The following is a 17,272-nucleotide window of genomic DNA, read 5'->3' on the forward strand; positions in this document are numbered from 1 at the left end:
ATGCTCGCTCTCTCCCACTATCACTCACTGTTTCCTGAAGCTTCCCCTCTATCACTTTCCATTTCTTTCCTGCCTTCCCTCCTAAATACTCTCCCTCTGTTCTGACCTTCCTCACTGATCTTTGTCCTTAAGCACAGGTTGGCAAGAGCCAAGGCTTGGGGACCCCAGAGTGCATTAGGAGACTGCTGGGGACTAACCAGCTAAAACTGCATAACTTGATGTTAGCTGGTTAGACTCCAGCAGTACTATACCTCCCTCATACACATCCACCTAGCCTCATAATGCAAGATTAACATTCTCATTTAAGAGATTTATGCCTTAGCTGAGTAAGATTGTCAACAACCCTGGCAAGTGGACATCTAAGTACAGAGTGGAGGGGCGTAGAAAAGTGTCTATAGAATGCAACCTTGACCTTATTTCAGTGTTCAATGATTGACCCAACAGATAATATATGCTTTTCCAGATCGCTTTGGGAAATGCTAACTGCTTTGCTCCTATAAATGACAGGAGTCTGATGCTATAGAGAACATTAGTATGTTGCCACACAATGTAATCTTGCTATTGGGCCTCTGGCCCCAATGAATACCGGTGTTTAACCATGGGCAGGATGTTGTGAAATTACTTACTGAGTCGTGGGGAGTGTATACACTCAATTATGCTTTATGTATATTATGTGGTTGGTTGCAAACTTCCTCTTTTAGCTGGCCTTGTGCTTGAATTCCTGGTACAGTATGAGACAAATGATGAGTAGTAGCCAGTTGTTTGAATCTGTCAACCAATGTTTAGAGTTGTACTTTCCAGAAGTGAGTCACTGAATAATAATAATCCTTGCAGTTGTTGGGAGTCTTGTCTTACTTCCCTTTGTTTCACCCACAAAATGTACAGTCAATTCACTTTACTTCATTCTGTGAAGCGCTTTGAAATATCTCGTGATAAGGGGTTGTATCAAATGCAAGTATTATTATTATAACCCAGAACTCTGAGGCCAATGGTATCCCTCTTATATAAGAAAAAATGAAAATACACTTTCCATTCAACACGGACTTACCTCGACTCGTGCGAATGTTCGGGAGGTCACAGGTTGGCACTGCTGGTCTAACGTAGCCAACCCTACTTAAAATTACCAATCAATACGAGAATGTCCAGATGAAATACTAATTTGATGAATCACCTTAATCCTTATATACATGGAGTCCTATCATATTGGTTAGGGCATTCGTATCACAAGCGAGAGGACCCGGGTTTGATTCCCGGGTGGGGCATAACCTTATGCAAGTTTCCTTACCTCACACACCTCTGTTTACCTGGTTTTTAGTCGATTGGCGGATCGCTTTCTGGCGTAATACCTCGAAATAATACTAATAGTTTGGTCACTCAATCCTTGACTGCTGTGTGCATTTAGCTGCCGCATTTGGCCTACAAATTACAGTCACTCCACTTTACAGTATATTATGTGAAGCACTTTCAGACATCTCAACAATGTGATAAGGCACTATATCAAATACAAGGATTATATTACTGTATTATAATTCTCATCTCAAAGCAAAGTGCTGAGCTAACATGTGGAACAAGAATTCATTCAGGACCTTCACACACACGTCTCTCACGTAGCGTTCACTTAGAGTAAATTTATTTAGAAATGCAGTTATATACATAGTACAATTAACCTTAAATTAACTTTGTACAAATATTAAAATACTATGTTCACACCCAATGCAATATACAAGATTTCAGAGGAAACTTCAAAGCAAAGAAAACCCCAAAAGATGCAAAGTGTTCTGTTATCTCTCTCTCACACATGTTGGTGCCGTTTGTATGCAGACAAGAGACAGCATAAAACCAGGCTCCTGTCAATGCATTAGCAATGGCAACGCTGTACGACAGCTGCCAGACTCTCTCTCTCTGAGGGAACGGGGAGAAAAAGCGCTTAATTTGTTTTTACAAGATTCAGGAGGAAATTAAAATGAAACACACATCCTAGTATAGGCAGACCAGGGGAAGCGGATCTGTTAAGAGAAAGTACTGGTCTAAAAAAAAGAGCTAGATTTAGAATGCATCCTCACGCAGTCTGGCAAACACGTGCCGCTCGGTTAGAAATAATGGGATTCTGAAATGTAAAATTATTCTGTGACATACAGTGGGGAATGACAGAGTCTCTCTCTCTCGCTCTGTCTCACGAGACCAGCCTCAGGAACTCCACCCAGCCACGGTTGCTATTTACTTCCCCGACTTGTTTCCCTGCTGAACGCGCATGTTTGTGCTACTGCCACCCTCTGCCACTGATGCCCCAAACTCAGACTACCTGCTCTCCCTCCGTCACCCGGTGACTTGCTACAGGCTGCTGATGTTCCTAGTTACTGTGTATGTGTGTGTGGGGGGTGGGGGTGTTACTGTAGGAAATATTAGTGTATCACTGCCATGTGTGTGTGTGGGGGGGGGGGAAGGAGGAGGGGAGGGAAGAGAGTGAACCTTTTGCCTGTCCTTCACTTTAGACCAGCAATGGATGGTGTCCCCCTCCTCTCTTATAAAGCGGCAGCCAATAATCCCCACATGCGCACGCACACACACAGTGTTTCCTAAAACAGCAGAGGCCAATCCAGCCAGTCACACATATACCAGGCACGTCAGCAAGGCAACAAGAAAAAATATTAATTCCACACAAAGCGCAATCCCTTTCTGTTACACCAACACCCTCCCCCCACCCCCTCCCGACACACACACACACGCACACTCACAGGCTGAAAGGAAGCGTGTTGGAGTCACTAAAGTGATTTTCTTTGGTCTGACGCGTGCAGAAACCTATCACCAAGCTTAAGAGTATTCCAAACCAAACCATGCATCCCATCTACACGTGGAAATCCCAGAGATAGATTGTTGGAATGGACTGTTGGCGCCACTCGCTCCCTGGAGGGACGCACCCTGGTTATCTAATTCCAGAAAGTATTAGGCGCAAGTTGGCAAAAGCCGAGGCTTGGGAACCCCAGAGCGGGGTAACTGCTGGAGCCTAACCAGCTAAAATGGAATAGCTTGCCATTAAAAGCACTGTGGCTGTTAATGGCAAGCTACGTGGTTACTTGCATCATTAATTGATCTCTTCTCCCCCTCCCACCTCTTGGAGACCACAGCCTCCCCACCCCTCTTCCCCCCCCAGAGGGAGATAAGAGATGATGGGAAGTGACTGACATCATTCCAGTTGCTCAGGATCCCAACCAGACCTCTCTCTCGTCTCCCTTGCAGCAGGCAGTTGAGTGTCACTAACTCTCATTGGTGCCGTAGGTGATGAGCATGTTAGAAGCCAGTGGAGGGTGGAAGGGCGAGAGTCAATATAAAAAAAGAGACCAGTGTCTGTGGGAAGCTCAGAGACTTGGCAGTGAAGCTTGTGGGGCAGGGAGGAGAGGAACAGGGGGTCAGTCAGCCAGGATTTACCAGAACACGTTGTTGGGGGGTATTTTAAAACCTTCAGTCTGAGCCTAGCCACAGAGATCTTCAGACAAATCTCACCCCCTAACTTTATACTGAATGATATAACTTTATACTCTATACTGCAGCCAATTGTTTCCATCTCCGGAGAGCTTTTACCATTCCCATTTCCCAATCCCATTCCCAATCCAGCTCAACATGGCCACAAACAACCCCAGCTGGAATGTGCTCAGGGCACAGCGGAGAATCACACTTACTCAACCAACGAGACAGGCACTGTGCATATTGCCAGTCACACAGGGACGTGCACAGAGAAAAGTGCCAATTACTCCGATTCGCAGATAAAGTCCGTACAGTGCACTGTGTCAGAGGGTGTGTGTGTGTGTGTGTGTGTGTGTGAGAGAGTGTGAGAGTGAGTGAGTCAGTGAGCGAGTGAGTGAGTGTGTGAATGAGTGAGTGAGTGAGTGAGGGGGAGGAGAGAGAATCAATCAATGGAAGGCAAGGAATCGAGTCTTGAAGATGAGGAGGTGATCTCTGACCTCACGCGTCTTTCAGTAAAGGAATATCTGCAACACAAGAGGCAAGATCTGGTCTTAGTCCCCTCAGCTCCACATCCCCCCACACAACCAACCCCTCCACATTCCCCCCACACAACCAACCGCCCCGCACGCCCCCCAACCACCCCCCCCAAACGTCCAACCATTCCGCAACACAACACCCTCCCGCTGGCCAACCACTCCATACCTCCTGCTCCTCTAACCAATCTATCACTCTGCACACCACCACCCCCCACAACCAACCAATGCTCCACACGCCCAGTACCCCCCACCAACCTGAACAAACCAAACTGTTCGGAAAATTCCCCACCCACCTAAGTACTCTGCACGTCTTCGAACCAACAACTATGTACCCCCCACTCCCCCTCCCCCACCGCCAACCAACTATTCTGCACGCCCCCAACCATCAGCCCCAACCACACCGGCTGCCCCACTCGGCCCCTATGGTGCCCGATGTGCTGTATCTGCGCCGCTCACCGTCAGTGGAGCCCAGTGGGGAGGAGAGGGACAGGAGACTGTGCACGTCGCTGCCCTCCAACTCTAACAGTGAGGCGTCCGAGGCCCGGGCAAGGCGGAACGCGTTCCCACGGCCGTGTGAGTACGAGAAGGAGGAGGAGGAAGAGGAAGAGGAGGAGGGCTGGTGAACCAAAACAGTCTCTGAGCGTCCGGAACCACCGGCTTCACAGTGTGCGGGCGGGGGGCCGGGGTCTGCTCTCCCGGGCGGGGGGCATTCACACAGCGGCTCCCGCTCCAGCCCCGGACCCTCGGCCAACACAATCTGTACCCGGGAGTCAGCGGCCGGCACCACAGCCCCTGAACTGCCGTACACAGCTTCCTCATAGGACGGCAACGAGACCGGAACTCCATCCACCACGATAGAGGCTTGATCTCCTGACACACCCTGGTCCCTCCTGCGAGAGAGAGAGACAGACAGACACAGAGAGACAGTGAGACAGATACCGGCACAGAGAGACAGCGAGACAGATATAGACACAGAGACGCAGAGAGACAGATACAGACACAGAGAGACAGCGAGACAGATACAGACACAGAGACGCAGATGCAGACACAGAGAGACAATGAGACAGATAGACACAGAGACGCAGATACAGACACAGAGAGAGACAGATACAGACACAGAGACGCAGATACAGACATAGAGAGACAGCGAGACAGATACGGACACAGAGAGAGACACACAGAGAAAATTTGTTACTCTTTGAGCCTCAGGATACACGACTCCCAAAAGAAATGGGGTCTTGAATCCCACCCCTCCTACCCCAATCTTCACTCCCACGTAGAATAGTAATAATAATAATCCTTGTATTTGATATAACACCTTAGCGCATCGGACGTACGTCTCAAAGCGCTTCACGGGATTTACTGTGCCGTGAAGTAACCGTGTGTTTGTAGGTAGACGCAGCAGTACAATTGCGCACGGCAGTGTCTCACAAACAGCCGTGGAGGTGAGTGACCGATTTTGTTTGGGGGACTATTATCGAATAGTGCCGTGGGATCTTTAACGTCCACCTGAACAGGCAGACGGGACCTTGCGCGGCACACACAGCCTGGGATTCCCTGTGTTGCAGACACCCCTCTCCCCCTCCCGGACTCACCGGCTGTGGTGAAATGACTTGAGCTTCGGCTGCAGCAAAACAAACAACACCACGAGCAGGAGGATGAGAGCCACGGAGCTGGCAGTGGAGGCCACGATGGAGAGGGTGGGCACCCCCAGGCTCTGGCTGGTATCCTTATCTGGAAAAAAGCAGGAAATAAACAAGTCACCGGCCGTCACATCTCACAGACACCATGAGAGCACCAACAGGCCCGACGTGAAAACCGCTGTATAAAGGCAATTTGTGTTGGCAAGTACTGACAGTGTTGTGAATGAAGCAGAAAGCAGAAAATAATGCCACCAGCGCAGACACTGACCACGGTTGAGTCTGCAGCTGATCTCCATCGCCGGCTCCCACTGCCCGCTCTCGCACGTCAGGTATTTATAATCTCCCTTCAGCGTGTAGCCCTCCTCACAGAAGTACTCAATGACGGTCTGGTCAGCGAAGGCACCGCAGTGGGTGGGGTGACAGGAGAAGCCCCCGTTCTCTGGCTCCAGAGGCTGCTGGCACCCTGCAAGGGAGGAGGGTGGGGGTGGGGGAGAGAGGGAAACACAGCACAGCATCACTGACACAGCTCACACTGCCATTGCGTATCTTAACGTCTTAGCTTTACGCATCGTATAAAGTTGTACATTCGCCCGAGTGCCATTCAGTTTGCTGTCAAAACCACTTTGATTTTTCTTTGCACTCGTCGTGTTAATCACCTCCATTACTCCTGCACTTAATCGGCTGCATTGAATTTTGCACCTGCAGTGTAGATTATTGATTAAATTGTTTTTTTTTATACGAGTTATACTGTTTGCCCGCAACTCAGACTCATATTGATCCGACTAAGGTGAGTCGTACTGTATATTCCTCAACTATTAAATACGTGTCCAATTTTCTTTTAAACATAGTTATGGTTCTTCTCACTCTCCACATCCACCCCCACCCCCGCACCACTGTCTCTTTAACAAGGCTGAGTGTGACCCCCCCCCCGGTCACTGATTCACCACCCAGTGGGAATTAGCTGTTTCCTCTCAAAGACTTTCATCATTGGAAAAACTCTATTGGATCCAATTCCTGGTTCTGTTCTTTTGAGAGAGACACACATAGAAATCCATGGAGACAGAGAGAAGACACATAGACACACAAAAAGGGACATAAATTTGAGTCAACAGACACACACATAACACAAAGAGACAAATTGAGTCAGAGACAGACAGACACACACCCACATAGGCACTGAAATGAATGCTCTTGAGGGTGTCAGCAAAGGCCAATGGGCCAAAAAGCCTTCTTCTCTGCCTTAAATTTCTATGGTTCTAGAAATAAAGACACAAAATCACAAACAGACATAGAGACACACACAGATAGAGACACACAGAGAGAGATACACACATGCACAGCCTTAATTCCTGTGTTGAGCCTCAGTGTAGCTATCAGTCTGTCTCCCACACAGAGAGTGAAGAGCCAAGATAAAGTGTAGCTGACGAGCTTCCTTCCCTGTCTGAGTTTGGGCGATCTTACTGTTTTGCTGACATGGCGTGTGACAAAAACTTTCCGTCTCTCCAAACCACAGTACAAACACAGGTTCACCCAATGTGCACAGTATGATATGGAGCAGATCAGCTGATCCCAGCCTCAGAGAGTGAACCAGGAGAAGGGAGAAGGTGCGGATGTGGAGGGTGACAGGTACAGTGAGAAAGTGGGTCATTGCTGTGCGCAATTGGCTGGCGTGTTTCACCCACAAAATACACAGTCACTCCACTTTACAGTTTATTCTGTGAAGATGTCTCTTTGACAGGTGTTATGGTGCAATATCAAATGCCGTGATTATTATCATCATCATCATTATTATTATTATTAAAGTGACAGGAAACAATGACCAGACACAGAGGCTGATGTACCCACACAGGTGCAGAAAGCAATGCAAAGACGAAGGGTATGTAGAGAGATAGATACGTAGAGAGGGCGAGATGTAAAGACATAAACAGGTGTGGAGAAAACTGCAGAGTAAGATCGAGATTGCGTGCAGAGATAACCATCTTTACGCTTGATTTAGGGCCTTATCGCATCAAAACATCTGAAAACATCTCCGCGTTCTTTTTCTAAGACTGAATTTGTAAGTGAAAGCGGAAACCATGATGCACAGAGCAATATCCCACAAATAGCCCTTGAAGTCAATAACCAATTTTAATAAAAATGATCTTTGTCTTTGATACAATACAAAAATTACATTTGGACAGCGCCTCATGTCGGGAGGACATCCCAAAGCGCCCAACAGTCAGGGATTAGGACCCAAGCTGAGGTCCTTGATTATAGCACCTTATCACATCTTTTGAGACGTCTCAAAGTGCTTCACAGAATATACTGAGCACTGGATTGACTGCATTTTGTGGGTGAATCGCGACAGCCAATTAATTGCACACAGCAGTGTCCCTCAAACAGTCGTGGATTTTTTTGCAAAAATCGAAAGCTCTATCGCTTTAGAAAGAGTGAAGATTTTAATATGTAACTGACCACTTCTTCCCACCCCCACTACACACCCCCCCCCCCATACACAAATTCTTCAGGGGAGGTAAAAATATAAAAGTGTCATTTTCTCAAAAGAACCTCTCCCAATTTTATTCCGTTCTTATTTCTCTCATTCTCTCTCTGTCTCACATTGTCTCTCACTCACTCTCGGTTTCCCATTCTTTCTCTCTGTCACACACAGCAGTTATTTCTGCTTAATCATGGGAACTGCGGGCACACACCAGCGCTGCGTTCATGCTGATAAATTGCAGACTAAATAATTCCATCTGGAGACCAGCTTTAGCTGCAATCCGATTCCCACATTCATCCCGGCTCGGGAGAACACAGGCCCACGCCCTCGCCCTCACACAGCTCCCCTGAAACCCCAGCACTGACTGACTCAGTCTCTGTCTCGGACTCCGCAGATGGAACAGAACCTGCCAAGAGGGAAGGAATTTGAGAGAGAACTAGGGAGTGCTGGTTGACTCGTCGCTCATCACGTCATAACAGTGTGAAGCAATGAAGGAACAGGCAAACAGGATGCTGGGCTGTACAGTACTGCCAAATCAGTTGAGTTCAGATTCCCTAAGGTCATATGGAAGCTATATTGAGCTCTGGTCGTATCTCACCCGACCAGAGAGTAATAAAAAATAGGAAGAGGCTGCTGGTTAGGGTGGTCGAGGCCAGTGACTGCGTTCTCTCAGTGTAAACTGTAGCGGAGTGGTCACTGCACTCGTCTCTCAAGCGAGAGGACCTGGGTTCGATTCCCGGGCAGGGCAAAACTTTAGGTAAGTTTCCTTACTCCGCGTGCCTCTGTTTACCTAGCAGTGAGTAGGAACCTGGGTGTTAGTCGATTGTTTTTCCTGGGGAGTAATAATCCCTTCAGAAAATAAGTAAATAAAATACGTTCAGTCAATCCGTGACTGAAAATTCACTCAAAATTCACAGTCAATCCACTTTATAGTATATTCTGCGAAGCACATTGAAATGTCTCAATGACGTGATAAGGCGCCATATCAAATGCAAGGATTATTATTTATATTCTAGAGGATGAAATAGCGGACAGCTTGTGGTTCCTGCAGATCACACAGTGTCGGGGGCAGACACTGGCCTCCTGTGAATGAGGAGGTGCAGTAACAAGGCCATGGCTGACGTATAGTCCCAGCTGGCCACTGGCACAAGCTGTTCATCGTTCATCTCCCGGTGTCAGCTCCCGCCTGCTGCCAGGCGATGTACAGCTACTGACAGGTGCAGCCTCCCAGAAAGGCCAGCGAGAGAGACACACAGCAGCTGAATTAGCAGCTTGGGGTCTATTGACACTCCTTACGTAGGGCCAGAGGGCAGAGGACAATAGCTCCTGGTCTGGAGCCACTCACTCATGGGCGTTGAGCATGTGGGTCATTGTGAGGCAAACACTTTATTTATATCCCTCAACTGTTTGACAGGGCATCTGGGACAACAGACTGCATCTGTGCCTCGTCCAGTCATTGGAATAATAGTAAATAATTATTGTTGCATTCGATGTCGTGCCTAAATCGCGTCACTGAGACGTCCCAAAGCACTTCACAGCATATACTGTAAAGTGCGGTGACTGTGAATTTTGTGGGTGAAGGATTGGCAGCCAATTGCGCGCAGCAGTGTCCCACAAACAGTCATGGAGTTAGTTAGTGAACACATTTTTATGAAGGGATTATTATGCCCGGAAAACAATCTGCCAGTGGACCAGAGAAAAATGGTCACTCACTTCATGGCCTGTTTGTGGGAAATTGCTGTGTGCAAATTGGCCACTGCATACACACACACCCACACAGTCACAACACTTTACAGTAATTACCTTAAAACCGTTTGAGATGTTTTGAGTTATTAATAATAACGCAATCAGCGAGGACAGCAAATAATTTACGGAGAGATCACTGTTGCGTAATAACCAGAGGATTAAATTTTTATTACATTTTGACTTCCTGACTGGAAAAAAACATTCTGCGTACTTGCTCTCGTCACTCTCCACAACCGGAGCATGTTGACACTCAAAACACACGTGACTTCCTTCCCCAAACCTCTCACTCATTCCCTGCAACAGGTCTGCATAGATCTTAAGATAATCTAAGTAGAACACGAGTTACGGACATAATCTCTCCCCTCCCAATGGGGTTCACAAAGCCACACAGTGGAGCCTGGCTGTGTAAAAATAATAATAATAATCCTTGCATTTGATATAGCGCTTTTCACGTCTTCTAGATGTCCCAAAGCGCTTAAAAGCTGTCTGGTTGTTCTTGCTGATCTGGTTCAGCTGGTTCAGGCATAGGGGAAGGTAACCTTTGTGATATCAATGGCAAACTATGTGGTTTTTGCTGGTTGGACTCCAGCAGTTACCCCCAACACCCACTCAGGAGTCCCCAAGCCTTGGCTCTTGCCTACCTGCGCTTAGTACTCTCTGGAATTAGGTAAGCAGGGTGTGTCCCTCCAGGGAGAGAGGGCAAATTCCATTCCAACAATCTATCTCTGGGATTTCCACGTGTAGGTCTCAGTTTGGTTTGGATAATTTTAAGCACAGTGATGGGTTTCCGCGTGTGTCAGACACCCGGCTGACCAAATAAAACACCCGCGCTACAGCATCAAGCTGCTATTTAAATGAGTCCAGGGTCCTGGCCTTGCTTGCAACCTAATAACATAAGAATTTGCTCAGGGAAAGAGGACCAAGGGCCATCTAGTTCGCCGTCCACCAGCCTGGCAGTTGCTTGACATGTTGGGTCCCAAACTATATACTGTATATAGTTTATAGTTAACCTATTCGTTTCTTTGGGTAAAGAAAAACTTCCTGGTTTTCGTTTTGAAATTGCCTTTTGCAACTGTACACCCATGTCCTTTTGTATCACTGCATTGGTGCATCCAAAAGTATTGATCTGGCTTTACTTTCCTGATCCTATTTAAAACCAGATACAACTCTGTAAGGTCTCCCCCCCCCACAAAATAGTAAAAGTCGCATAAGTCGGATCTGTACAAATGTCCTCCCAACGTGAAATGCGCTATAAAAATTGCATTTTTTGTTGTTGTATAAATCATATAATTGCCTAAGTCTGTCCGAGTCTAGTTCAAGAATTTATATTCTATGCAAGTTTGACATATGTCATATTAAATATATGGTCCTAAGTTATGACTTATGTGAAGTTTACTGTATTCTCTCTCTCGCTTTTTCCCACCGACCAAGACACTGTGATATTGTCAGTCAGTTACCAGTCTGCAAACGGCAAGATTGCACAACTCCACCTATTCTGTGCACCCAACTCAAACTGATAAGCACGAGCAAGATCAGAGAGAGAGAGAGAGAGAGAGACGGAGAGAGGGTGTGTGTGACGGATAGAGAGATACAGCAAAAGAGAGAGAGAGACAGTGTGTGAGTACAAGCGAAAAAGTGCAAGACAGAGTGGAGGAGAAACTGAGAGAGACAGCAAAAATAGATTCGGTGGGAACAATTGTTTAGCAATCAGTGTGGGTGAGACACAAAACCAGCAAAAGACAACAACTCTCCGTGCTCAGTCTAGACAGGAAACTGATATCGCGCTGCCTTCCTGCTCACATCTCAAGATTCTCTCCCCAATACTTCATTATCTGGTGTGATTAAGGTTCCTCGGCCGGTCTCTCCCTCCCTCCCCACTGCGGGGTTAGTCAGCTGTTCCGCGGGATCAGGTTACCCATGTACTCATTTTAGTCTCAACCGGAACAGTAATGAAATAAAAATAAAGCTAAACTAACCTGCACCCCTGGCCTGTCATTAGCGTACGGGCGCTTAATTCCCTTCAGTTTGCCAGAATAATAATCCTTGCATTTGATATAGCGCCTTATCACATTGTCGAGACGTCTCAAAGCGCTTCACAGAATTTACTTTTGTGGCCAAAAGCAACAGCCAGTCGCACACGGCAATATCCACAAACAGCCATGGAGTGAGTGACCAATTGTATCTGGAGGATTGTTGGCCAGGACAGCGGGAGAGGGAAACTCCCTTCTCTTTTTGAATAGTGCTCTGGGATCTTTAACGTCCACCTGAACAGGCAGACAGGACCTCAGTTTAATGTCTCATCCAAATGATGGCACCTCTGACAATGCAACACCCCCCAGCACTGCATTGGAGTGACATTGTAGACTGTGGTTCCAAGTCCTGACGTGGGGCTTGAACCCACAACCTTCTGACTCAGAGGCGAGAGCGCTACCACTGCGCCAAGCCACTGCACCCTGGGGGGTGTGGGAGCAAAATATCACAACCATATATCTTCCAGGGGTTATCCACTCTATAGTCAACCAGGTACCAAGTGTCAGTGTTGTCCATTAGCTGAGAGCAGCAGGCTACTTAGTGACGGAGAGGGATGTGGGGAGCCAATGTATCCATTGATGTCCACTGAGTAAGGATTTTATTAACACTCAGCTCTGCGTCTCACAGATCCCAAATATTTGTTCGGAAGAATCAACAGAAACTAGAGTTTAGCCTCTGGCAGCAACCAGAAAACTGGTTCAGCCAGTCTATCACGTTTCTACACTCGTCTGCCCTCTTTCCCCTCCATTACACACGCACAAATATACATAAACACACAAACACACACAAATATACATAAACACAAACACACACGGAAATACACAGAAACACACAGAACATACAAACACAGACAAACAAACAAACACATGTAACGCAGTTGAAAACACCAATACAAACACAGTCTACATTTGCCACATACAACTAACTGATAATACAATTTTTGGGGTCTGCCGAGTGTCTGACACACACAGAGACTATCACCAGACTTAAGAGTATACAAACTAAACCGAGTTCCACGCATCCCACGTACACATGCAAATTCCATGTAAATAACCTAAAAAAAAATCCCTTCCTGTCCTGGTATCTCCCTTCCTCTCCAACCTTCTTGCTCCACACTCCACCACCACCTCTCAACGACGCGATAAGGCGCTATATCAAATGCAAGGATTATTATTATACTGTGAAGTGTAGTGACTGCGTAGTTTGTAGGCGAATGCAGCATATAATTTGCGCGCAGGAATGTCCCACAAACAGATATGAAGTTCAAAACATTCCCTTCTCTTTTCAAGCAATGGCAACGGATCTTCTTTATCCACCTGAATGTGCGTGTGTGTGCATGTGTGTGCATGTGTGTGGGTGGTGGGTTAAGCTATGTTGTGTGAGTGTGGCTAACACCCTTTCAGTGACACGTTTCCTTGCGGGGAGGGGAGCTGGGGCAGTGGAGATGATTTGGTTAAAGGGGAAGTGGCTAGAAATGAAAAAAAATGACTTGGGCAGAAAAACATACTCCCTGTTTGTTTAGGAAATCAACAGCTCATTGCTTGGGAGAGCTGATCAGGGTGTCGCCGTGTACAGTATATCTCCGCCAAACAACGCCGGCCTCTCGTAGGGTTACACTTAGTGATACAGCAGGGAAACAGGCTGTTTGGCCCAACATTCCCTGCCAGTCTCTGCCCAGGCGAGAGGATCCGGGTTCGAATCCCAGGTGGGGCAAAGTCTTAGTTAAGTTTCCTTACTCCAGACGCCTCTGTTTACCTAGCAGTAAGTAGGAACTCGGGTGTTAATCGATTAGCAGATCGCTCGCTTTCCAGGGGGGGGTAATAATCCCTTCAAAAATGATAAAATAATAATTTGGTCACTCAATCCATGATTGTTTGTGGGACACTGCTGTTCGCAATTGGCTGCCGCAAAATATAATCAATTCACTCTACAGTAAATTCTGTGAAGCTCTTTGAGACGTCTCAAACACATTATTATTATATGCACCCTATGCTCCTGCCCCTACCATGTGCATGGATCAGGTTTTCTCTTGATGGGTGTGGGTGTGCGGGGTGGTGATGTGGACTAACACAGCTGTCTTAAGTCTGGGGCACACTGACCAACCCTACATGCCCCCCTCTCTACCGCCTTCCTCTGAGATTCTGGGTGAGGACGAGGAGTGAGGACATCAGCTGGAGGCCAGAGAGTTTGACTGAGAGCTACAACAGCGCAGCTGGGAATGGTCTTGCAGGTCAGGATAAACCTGTTGTGATCACAGTAACAGATGGAGAGCGAATGGGAGGGTGAGATTTCTCTAATGTCAGTAATTACCCACCACATTATTGTTCACTGGTTGAGTCATGGCTTTGAGTGGTGTCTGGCTGTTTGTGGGTGTGGGCTGAAACGATTCCTTAATTGTAGGTTCCCAAAACTCCACTCCCAGTTCCGCTATAATGTGGCTCAGGTACAAAGGCAAAGCTTCCTCCACTCTGGGCCCAACACGTAATGAATAGCTGACTTGTTACCAGGGAAGTTTAAGTTAGGTATAAGATGACACTCTAAAGCAGTGTTGGGGGGGAATGCAATGCAACCATTGTTGGAGGTGCCATCTTTCGGATGAGGCATTAAACCGAGATCCCGTCTGCCTGTTCAGGTGGACATTAGAGATCCCACGGCACTACTCGAAAAGAGAAGGGGGTTTCTCTCTCCTGGTGTCCTGTGGCCAACAATCCCCCAAATAAAATTGGTCACTCACTCCATGGCTGTTTGTGGGACACTGCTGTGTGCAACTGGCTGCCGTGTTTCGACCACAAAATAAACAGTCAATCCACTTTACAGAATATTCTGTGAAGCACTTTGCGACGTCTCAATGATGGGATAGGGCACAATATCAAATTCAAGGATTGTTATTATTATTACTACTACTACTACTACTACTACAAGGTCCTGCTGCCTGTTTCTCAGCGTAAGATCTGCAACACTTTTCAACAAGAGAAGGGAATTTCTCCCTCTAAATCACTCACTTCCCGGCAGTTTGTGTGTGTGTGTTTGGCTGTGTGCAAAGTGGCCCCAGTACTTGCCCGCCGGGGGAAGGTATAAATTATGCTTCATCGCAACGAGGTGTATAAAAACGCTTAAGATGACAGTACAAAACAAAGCGTGACTTACTCAATGTCGAGGTTCCCACGACACAGGCAAGGAGTAACAGCAGGTGAAGAGAGGCTCTGCTGTTTATGCATTGGGTCAGATCTCCCATCTCACTGCACGGAATGGCCCGGGCAGCGGGCGAGCGAGGCGGGCTGGTTGTGTGTCTGACTGTCGTTCCAAACCTGCAGCATTAGAGAAAGAGACAGTGAGACAGTAACCCGGGAAAATAAACACCAGAGTTCACAAGAGGCTGAGAGTGACATCAGGCATATGTTAACACACACACACACACAGAGCTCTCTCTGGTGTGTGTATCTAAGCTCAAGCAGATTTTTCTCCTCTGCTCTTATCCTCAAGAATCTCTCCGCAGCACAGCTCCCAGCTCACTCGCCTCCAAGTCCTCACCCACAACTCGATCTTCATGGCTGATTATCGGCGGAGAGAAACTGGGGCTTTTCCCACTGGATCAAAGAAGGTTGGTAAAGTGGCCTGATAAAGGTCTTTAGAAAAATATTTAATAATCATGGCATTTGATATAGCGCCTTAGCACGACTTCCAGACATCGCAAAGCGTTTCACAGAATATACTGTAAAGTGAATTGACTATATATTTTGTGGGAGAAGCAGTAGCCAAATGCGCACAGCAGTTTCCCATAAACAGTCGTGGATTGAGTGACCTATTTTTGGGGGGCGGAGAGGGAATCTTTTTTAAGGGATTGTTACCCCCAGAAAAGCGATCCACTGATCGACTAACAACCGGGTTCCTACTTACGGGGAGGTAAACAGAGGCGAGCAGAGTAAGGAAACTTGCCCAACGTTTCGCCCTGCCTGGGAGTTGAAGCCGGATCCTCTAGCTTCCGAGTCACAGTCATGTAGACTTATTCACACGCACACACTCGCCCACAATCTGCATTTACAGAAGTGAAGGTTCTGTGTTTATGAACCAAGCCGTCCCTATTTCCAAGTATTACAGCTCTGGCCATCACACTCTGCACAACACAATAACAGGAAACTATTTCAGGCCTTTTCCCGATTCCTAGAAACAGAATAATGCATCCCGAATATTCTCAGAAACTTGCCACTCTCTCACTCTCTCTCTGATGTCAGGATGTGCAATCCGGGGCTGGCAGCATGGGATCAGAGCTAGGAACAGGAGGAGGCCATTCAGCCCCTCGAGCATGTTCCGCCATTCTATTAGATCATGGCACACACAACACACAAGCATTGCGTAGCGGCAGCTTTACTCTGTATGTAACCCTTGCTGTAGCTGACCTGGGAGGGCTGGGTGGACAGTTTAAAGGGAGCTTTCTCTGTATCTAACCCGGAAGGCTGGAAACAGATGTGGTAACATTCCCAACATCTGTTTCCAATAGAATTCAGGTTCCTGTTCCTCTTCTCGCTGGTCTCACGTTGTGAGTCCAAAACAAACGCCTTCCTTTAAAAAAAACGCAGAGTTTCCCAGAAGGGAAGTGAAAGCCTGAGGAACCATATTATTAGCTCAGTAGTTACACAGACTAGAACTCGGGTCAATGACTGATGTCCCAGGTTTCACATTGCCACTGCACTGGGACATGTGTAACCTGGACAAGGTCTCGTGGCAAGTCACCTTCTCTCTAACCCTGAAATTCTACCTAGTCCCAGCCTAGAAAACCATTTGGTTTAAACACATTCGAATGTCCCCTCCAAGACTCTACCCCGCTATGTAAATGCAACTGTTGTTGTTGATGTTGTTGGCCAGATTTGTGGAAACTTAAGTCACTTCAAAAAGAACTATCTTCCGAATTAAGTTTTAATTAAGCCATCATAAGTTTTGAGACAAAAATGGCCTGCAGACTAGGAGTGGTTGGAATTTTGGGCTTTGTGGGTCTCACACGTGTCTTGCCGGACCTTCAGCCTTTCTGCCCCTTCACTCTCTAGCACCTTGGGATGTCCTCACGATGTGAAAGGCACTATACAAATGTAATTTACTGTTGTTTTGTTGTGCCCCATCCTCATAGTTAAACAGCTTGCTAATCTTAGTCAGCTAACGGGTGTGGGGGGGAAAAAGGCAGATGAACAGGACTGCTCAACATTGCTCTTGCGTGAGTCAATACAGACACGATAAGCCGAATGGGGTAACAGGTCTTTGTGGACATCCTGTAGAAAATGAGAACTGGGCTTATATATTTTCACCGGAAGTGCTCGGTGGGCGAACTACGTCAGTCTCAGGTCAGAAGCAGCCCTTGGTTTCACAACTCACTGTATTCTCCA

The 17,272-nt window shown here is 47.1% G+C and overlaps 1 protein-coding gene across 1 annotated transcript in view; it reads right to left on the bottom strand.

Moving 5' to 3' along the window:
• Positions 1-3,854: 3,854 nt before the first annotated feature.
• LOC103178445 (sushi domain-containing protein 6) overlaps positions 3,855-17,272 on the bottom strand; it is a 17,222-nt gene continuing 3,804 nt past the window's right edge. Inside the window, exons 3-7 of the mRNA XM_042338075.1 lie at positions 15,045-15,205; positions 5,910-6,104; positions 5,594-5,732; positions 4,455-4,888; positions 3,855-3,986 (exon numbers count right to left, since the gene is read on the bottom strand). Of these exons, the coding sequence (XP_042194009.1) occupies positions 3,961-3,986; positions 4,455-4,888; positions 5,594-5,732; positions 5,910-6,104; positions 15,045-15,132 (882 nt within the window). The 5' untranslated portion in view covers positions 15,133-15,205 and the 3' untranslated portion in view covers positions 3,855-3,960. The remainder of the gene's footprint in view (positions 3,987-4,454; positions 4,889-5,593; positions 5,733-5,909; positions 6,105-15,044; positions 15,206-17,272) is intronic.

Source organism: Callorhinchus milii, unplaced genomic scaffold (assembly GCF_018977255.1).
Source record: "Callorhinchus milii isolate IMCB2004 unplaced genomic scaffold, IMCB_Cmil_1.0 Scaffold9, whole genome shotgun sequence".
Taxonomy (NCBI): Eukaryota; Metazoa; Chordata; class Chondrichthyes; order Chimaeriformes; family Callorhinchidae; genus Callorhinchus; species Callorhinchus milii.